Source organism: Cololabis saira, chromosome 21 (assembly GCF_033807715.1).
Source record: "Cololabis saira isolate AMF1-May2022 chromosome 21, fColSai1.1, whole genome shotgun sequence".
Lineage (NCBI taxonomy): Eukaryota > Metazoa > Chordata > Actinopteri > Beloniformes > Belonidae > Cololabis > Cololabis saira.
Window position 1 is genome coordinate 8,969,743 of NC_084607.1, and position 8,068 is coordinate 8,977,810.

The window sequence follows — 8,068 nt, forward strand, 5'->3', positions numbered from 1 at the left end:
AATAATGAAAGGCTTGCAATATTTCAGTTGATTTGTAATGAATCCAGAATGTATGATATTTTTGTTTCTGTAATTGCATTACAGAAAATCAAAATATTCAAATTTTCTGAGACAGTCCTGTACAGGATATCTGTCAATGTCTCACAATATTGTCTTTGGTATCATTTTAAAGGGGACCTTTTGAAGCATTCATTCAAGTTAAGATGTGATACTTTTCCTGAATCCTGGTCCTGTGAGTATTCCAGTTTTTGTATTTTGTGTCTCTGTTGTTCCTAGATGACACAGGGCTAAAAGATAGTATATCATTTAGGCGAAAATTGTGTTGTTTATAGTTTAAAGAGCTACAGTGACCTCTATGTTGGTCAGAAAGATGCACATCTTAGCTTGAATATATGATATACTATGATACAGCTGCCACTCAGGAAGGGTTATCATACCAAAATATCATCTACAGATTTTCAAAAAAGTTTTGTCACCTTGAGTGGTACTGATATCTGGTCTGGCCCATGGACTAGATTATTCAACAGGTGGCGTCACCTTCGTAAAGACAATTTGTTTCACGATTAATCAACAGATACTTGTCAGAAATTATAATAAAATATAATTTGATCAACAGATACATTTTAAATCCATATGGATACATGTCAAACCATTAGATTCACTCTTACATTTATTAACAGCAGTTTTTGTCGCTATTGTATAAAAAAATTAAATACATATTTGGACTTTGGACTGCAACTTGAAAAAGTTTTTTTTCTGTTTTATTTTTCCTTTTCTTTCCTGACACAACAGGTAAATAGTTTACACATTATTGTACAAATCTTGGTTAAAATTATAGTTTCCCCAATATAATACTGGAAAAAGAGATGAGCTTGTTTCACATTTAGCAGACTTCTAAATCCATACTGATCAGCCTTTTGAGAAATGTCTAAGTTGTTTACACTAACAACCATATAATAAAAATAAAGTGAATAGCCACTATTCGTTATTAAACCATGCAAAAAAAAAAAATCCACAGTGCACAGGGGTGAAAAACAATTGTTTTAATGTTAAATCAACAAGTGCAACTCTGTTCATGTCCCACTGTTTTAACAGCATTAATTACCAAACATGTTTTTAATGCAACAATAAACCCTTTCATTCAACACTTCAGGGTGACTGTTTTCAAATACAGGATTTTCCTAATGTTGGTTCTTAAATCATAAGACCCACCTTAATTTGAAGTTTCAATGTTTAGAAGACGTGTTCATTTCTAATTCACGTTTAAATTTACGGGGGAAAAAAAGAAAATGAATGGTGTAAACGACAACAGGAACAGACATGAGATAAACCCCTCCCCACAAAGAAAAAGTATAGCTCACTGTTGGCAGGTATAAATCTTTACTCATCACGACTGTGCGTGGTGCCTCAAAACTCTTTAATGCTTACTTTAAGCAATTTGGGCCGGTAATTAAAGCCAACATCTCCCAAGATTTCAAAGGCTACAATCCAAAAGTCCAGTCATGGCCACCAAGTGTGTCCAGTCTCAGTAACTACTAGGAGCGACTAAATAATTTTAATTGTGTGTCGGTCAAAAATACCAAAAACTGTTTCTCTCAATAGCAGATTATGTGGAAAAAAAACTGAATGGATTGATTTGTTTTTTTTTATTATTCTTTTCAAAAAGTTCTTGAAATGCACATAACTTAGAAATTTACTACCGTAACTTCTTGTTATTGTTGCAACACATATCCAGGCCAAAGAAGAAGAAGAAAAAAAAACAAAACAGAACATGTTAATCTTATAGTTTAATAAAGAAACACACAAACAAAAAAGCCTAAAAATGACACATCTTGTCAACTTCGACTTTGAAGCCAGCAAAATAAAGACCATAAAGTAAGGCAGCTTTAACCTTACTCCAAAAACAGACTAGAATTCATTAAATAAGAGGTACAAGTCTCAAGTTCAGCCGTTACCAATCCATGGATGACTGACAGTGTTGTGACAAGTCCGTCGGGTATCTCTGAAGGGTGTGAAGTTATTACTTTATCATGCTTTCAACAATTTGAGGACAAATTAGCCACTTTGAAGCACCCTCAAATTTACAAAGGGAATCTGTGTTTGTGTTTGTCCATGCCCCGCTGAACATCTGTCGTTGGCATGGGATAACTTCACTGAGACATCACTTCCCAAAATGCACCCCTGCCCTCCCCCGTGTCCTCCCTCTGACCTCCCTCGTGTCCCTCTCATGTCCCTGTCTCTTCCCTCACTGTATAGCCTGCTCGTTGGCTGTGCTGCCTGAATCCTGGGGTTTCATGACGTCGGGAAGCTCTGGAGGAGTGGAGAAGGGCTCGATCCTCAGCTGCTCAAATGATTCATCTGGGAAGATAAAAAAAAAAATGGCAGAAAGTAAACTCGCGTGATTCAGACGGCTTTCAGAACAAGCCAGCAGATTTGTGCTGAAAGTGAAAATGTATCAAATACGAGTTTGATCGAAAGCCAAACTACTGACCGCTGAGACGAAAAGCTAATCCCACGGTGGCCGGGGCCTGAGGTCGGGCTGTCTGATTTGTGAAGCCACAGTTTCCAAGAGTTTGACTGTCGTTAAGAAGAACATCATCCTGAAGAAACAGACAGGGCAAAGTACTGTAGAGACAGCTGGTTTTTCTTCTTTATTTTTTTTAAAAACACTGTTTTATTAAGCCAGTCAGAATTTATTTTAAAAGACACCTCAATTCATTTTAAGGGATCAAGCTCTCAGGGAGCCAATCTTTGTTTAGAGAGGGGAAAAAAGGCCAAATGGGTGTTTTTTCTTGTGAACATGATGAATGGTCCATTGTGCCTGCAAGTTGGAAAGCTGAGGTAGAAAAATAGAATAAAAAAAATGGACCAAAGTTTAAAAAAAAAAAGAAAAACAAACATCTGATGTTAAGTAAATGCTACATGAAAGTATGTCTTTGTTAGTAATATGAATAAAATCATGTATTCTGAACAAGAAAGACGCAAACAATTTCATATGAAATACTGTGATGACAAATCAAGGAAAATTAACCAAGATGTTTATAACGAATGACGGAGACATTCATTTTTGAAGAATCTGTTGAACCTGAGAAATCAGTGTACTTCAGACAATGAAGAATGAATGAATATTTTGAAATACTACATAACTACACTGTAGTCCTGTTAATTGACATTATGAAGCCAACTTGCTCAGGCTAAATTAGGGCCACAACTTATTTATTTATTTTCCATTTAATTAATTATTTAATTGACAAACTGTTATTGGACAAACCTAAAACTGTCAAATGATTGCTTCAATCTCCAAGTGATGTCCTCATGATGTTCATTCTTCCTACAGCTAAGGTTTTTGATATTTACCCACTCGATACTAAATATAGTGTATGTTAGACACTTGTCACCACAGAAATCCTCAAATCGTGTGTAATGATTGCTGAAAGAGTCTTTTACCTGTGCTTTAATCTGACTTTGGGACCCTGGTATATCAGTTTCTATAAAGTGCAGTTTGTCATGGGAGCTAATGCTGCAGCTCAAAGGTCTTCACCGCTGGTGAAACCTCAGGTTCTGCGAGTCCACAGATCCTCATCTATGAAAGCTACCACAGATTTGTTTCTGCTCCCTCAGAGATGGAGGGAATAGCTGACGGTGCTTCTTTAACTCTTGGTTAATTCAGACTCACTGTGTTGGTGGTAGAAGAACAGAGTACAAACGGCAAACATGCATTACAGTGTCCTCCACCATATCACATATCATATTCAGCTTAACACTGAAACTACAACACATAGCGTCTTCTTACCCGACTACATAAGTGTGCTATTTTTGTGTTCCGCCACCAATGAAAACCATACTTAAATCTAATGCAGACTGAGGACTTAATCATGTCACTGCAGCTGTCCACATCCCCATTTGCACCTCAGAACTGAAGGATTTCTACTCATCTAATAAGTTATTTAAGAAGCCGAACAATATTTAGGCTGACCTGTGTGTTGCCTTCTGTCACCAAAAAAAGAGAGAAAAAAGGTGTAGTGCTGATATTGACACAAAAACAGCATTAAGTTGTTTTATGTTACTTAGAAAATTCATCGACTACTCTTTTTGCAATTTCAACAACTGATTGCTTGCTGTCCTAAAAATTAAAAGTGTCACCTTAATACCTGCACATTTTTCAGAATTTCTCTTAAGCTTAGGTTTAAAAATAGTGGGTTATGTTTGACAAAATTCTTATAATCTTAGAAATTTAAATTAATAGTTTGCATTTTACTCATTTATAATAATGGCTTGAAAAACTACAAAGACTATGTCTGCTGAAGAATAATTTTTTTGCTTTAAACATTAATTGACACTCCAAATCCTCCACGAGCATGCATCACTTTACATCAACAGATGGGTGTAATCAAACCAAATAGGAATCTAACAAACGATCTGAGAAAAGTCCAACCTGCAAGATGTTATTTCACCTTATAAAGCCTCTGATCTTCAGGTGACCTCTTTAAAATGCCTTCCACGATGCGCTTCAGTTCATAGACGGTGGTGGATTCCTTGGCATCCGTGAAAATGGTCGCCTTATGACGTCGGATCATTAAAAACACGTCCTAAAGTCAGAACAAGTGGGGGGAAAGTAAACAGGAGTGAAACATGGAAATAATAAATAACATTAAAATGCAGTTATTGTAAATGTGGCTTCCCCACCAAATCAGGGTACAACACATTCATCAGAATCAGAATCAGGTTTATTGGCCAAGTATGAACATGTCAGACAGGGAATTTGACTATGGTTATTTCGCTCACTGTACAGTAAATAGGCAAATGATCTTATTAACATATATACACATTTTTTTTAAAGTGAAAGGTGCAGCAGTATGAGGTAGACATGGTTAATGAAAGGTGCATTGTTACAGCATATGATTGAGGTTATTATTATTATTGCACAGTGATTGATTACTCTGAGACTCTGAGTGTTGAGAGTTGATCAGAGCCATGAACTCTCAACACTCAGTCATCTTCAGGACACTTAATTGAGTTGTAGCAAATGTTTCCTAAGCTATAAGACCGGATGATACTTTAGGATCTGAAGCAAATACATTTTAGTGACAAGTTTAAACCTATTTCCTAAGTTTCCTACCATCCTTAATGTTGTTACAAGTATATGTGCGTTTAAAAAAATAATGTAGCTTCCCCTACCAAACCAGTGTACAACACATTCATCTTCAGGACAATTAATTGAGTTGTGGCAGATTTTTCCTAAGCTATATACCAGGATGATACCCTAGGATCTCAAGCAAATACATTTTAGTGACAAGTTTAAACCCATGCACTTGTTTAAGGAGTTAAATTAATTAACCACAGTAATAAGAAGTCCTAAGAAAGTGACATGAGAGAAAACTATCAATCTGAGTCAATCCAAGTCAAACCCCCAAAGATCAAGATCTATGATACTCATTACAGGTATTTGACGAAAATTACGAGTAGATTCTCAAATTGAAATTAAGTTTTCTACCATCCTTAATGTTGTTACTGTAGTGGCCACTCACGAGCAGGACACTGTTTAACTGTTTAGGTTAGAATTCACAAGAATCTAGCCGTTATTAATGATGACGATGTGTTTTCTGTTGGTGTTCTGTTACCGTACAAGTTTTTTCTTCTTCCACAAAAAGCGTTTCTCTGCTCTTTTGTTCCCAAACTCTTACATTACAAGCATTTGTGCGTTTAAAAAAATAATGTAGCTTCCCCTACCAAACCAGTGTACAACACATTCATCTTCAGGACACTTAATTGAGTTGTGGCAAATTTTTTCTAAGCTATAAAACAGGCTGATACTTTAGGATCTCAAGCAAATACATTTTAGTGACAAGTTTAAACCTCTGCACTTGTTTAAGGAGTTAAATTAATTAACAACAAGTGTTCCAAACTAGCCAGGACAATAGGGATACTGGGTAAAGCCAGACATGTACTCGATAAGAAGCCATTGCACACTCTGTACTATGCACTTATTGAACCTTATTTATCATATTGTGTAGAAGTGTGGGGTAATAATTATAAAAGCACTTTAAAAAAGATTTGCACTTTACAAAAACGAGCAGTGAGGTTAATAAACGGAGCGGGATACCTAGATCATACGAATAATTTGATTTTAAATTCTTATTTGCTCAAGTTTCCAGATTTGGTGAAATTCAAAACGGCACAGACCATGTTTAAAGCCTGGAATAATAGTTTACCTGGAAACATCCAAACGTTATTTAGGAAAAGAGATGGTATTCATGATTTACGGAATAAACACACTTTTAAACAGACAATGTCTCATACAACATTGAAAAAGATGTGCATTTCAGTGTATGGTATAACACTCTGGAACAATTTTGATGAAAGTGTGAAGGTCTGCAAGAACATCAGGCTATTCAAACGCTGCTGTAAGCAGATTCTCATACTGAACTACCAACATTTGATGTTATAATGACCATGATTTTTTATTTTATTTTTTTTCATTGTCTTTTTTTCTTCTGTGCATGATGCTTTTCTTTCTTTTTTAGCTACTTTTATTATGGTGATTGTTTTTGTTTTTTCATTGACTTTTTTTTTTCTTCTCTACTGTGCTTGATGCCTTTAGCTACTTTTATTGACTCACTTGTCTTTTAATTACTTTTATATTGATATACTTTTATATGTCAAGAAGAAGGGTATATACTGTATATATGTATTATTGTTGTTGTTATTATTATTATTGCTATTATTATTCTTTTATATATCGGATATTCTTATATTGCAAGAAGGGGCCGGACTAGATAAGCATTTGCTTCTTCCTGTCCCTTCTTGAACAAAACTGGTTGTGCTTTATTATTGTTGTTGATGCATGGTGTGTTTTTTTTTATTGTTTTGTTCAAGATGAATAAAGATCAAATCAAATCAAATCAAACCAAACAACAGTAATAATAAGTCCTACGAAAGTGACATGAGAGAAAACTATCAATCTGAGTCAATCCAAGTCAAACCCCCAAAGATCAAGATCTATGATACTCATTACAGGTATTTCATGAAAATTACAAGTAGATTCTCAAATTCAAATTAAGTTTTGTACCATAATTAATGTTTTTACACGTTTATTTGCGTTTAAAACAATCATGACACATTCAGCTGTTCTTGAGCGTCGTAACTAAATAGCTCAGCTCAAAGCTGATGGTTAAATTATACCTTTAAAATACAGAAGCCTTATTAAAAACTAAAAACACACTGGTAGTTGTCATATATTAGTGTTCCTTATTTTAGACCTTAAACTCTGTAACATTAGCCTAGCCGTTTAGCTCACACGTGACAAGGTTTCTATCCCGTTAATTTAACTTTTCTGCTTTAGATTCCTCCCATCTGTGATAAAGTTTATAAAACCGGTGTAATAACTCGTACCAGAATCTAGTAATGTTGCTGTCACGTAAAGTTAAGCGTCATGTAGCTTAGCGGAAGCTAGCCCCGTTAGCTCGGGGTTAGCTGCACAAAAGACTCCAGTTTTCTCCTGGTTTAGTTACAAACTGATGAAGTTACTGGTATCGGAGCGTTTTGGACATATAAAGAAGGGTTTAATGGGTAACTAAAGTAAGGTTTGACTGGTTTAAAGGGCTTGGCACCGTGAGATGTGTACGTTTTTCCCCACTCACCATTGCTCGCGGTCGGTGCAGCGAAAACAAACCTCCACCACTGCAGCAGCAGACGGGCCCAGCAGTTCCGCCGCCGGCCGGCTGGGGGCGCAGCGCTCAAGTGGACAAACCGGAGAATACCAGCGGAGGAAGAGACGGAGATGTGAATAATAATAAGAAGAATGATGATGATGATGATGATGATGATGATGATGATGATGATGATGATGATGATATAATAATAATATAATAATAATAATAGTAATAACGAAAACAATAATAATAATAATAATAATCAACAATACTACTAATAATAATGATAATAACAATAATAACAATAGTAACAACAATAATAATAATAATAACGGTAATAATAACAATAATAACAATAGTAATAACAACAACAATGATAATAATAATAATAATAATAATAATAATAATGATGATAA

At 35.3% G+C, this 8,068-nt stretch overlaps 1 protein-coding gene across 1 annotated transcript; it reads right to left on the reverse strand.

Moving 5' to 3' along the window:
* Positions 1 to 1,774: 1,774 nt before the first annotated feature.
* Positions 1,775 to 7,726, reverse strand: elob (elongin B). Its single transcript, XM_061712013.1, has 4 exons — positions 7,641 to 7,726; positions 4,455 to 4,589; positions 2,492 to 2,600; positions 1,775 to 2,358 (listed from the first exon to the last, which is right to left on the reverse strand). Exons 1-4 carry the CDS (start codon positions 7,641 to 7,643, stop codon positions 2,246 to 2,248), a joined length of 360 nt encoding a protein of 119 aa, XP_061567997.1. The 5' UTR covers positions 7,644 to 7,726; the 3' UTR covers positions 1,775 to 2,245.
* Positions 7,727 to 8,068: the final 342 nt, after the last annotated feature.

Bases quoted from the DNA above. Each gene is read 5' to 3' on its own strand.
- elob (XM_061712013.1), bottom strand. The intron at 2,601-4,454 runs GTGAAATAACAT...CTGTTTCTTCAG, and splicing joins AAGATCAGAGGCTTTATAAG to GATGATGTTCTTCTTAACGA. The intron at 2,359-2,491 runs GTCAGTAGTTTG...TTATCTTCCCAG, and splicing joins ATTAGCTTTTCGTCTCAGCG to ATGAATCATTTGAGCAGCTG.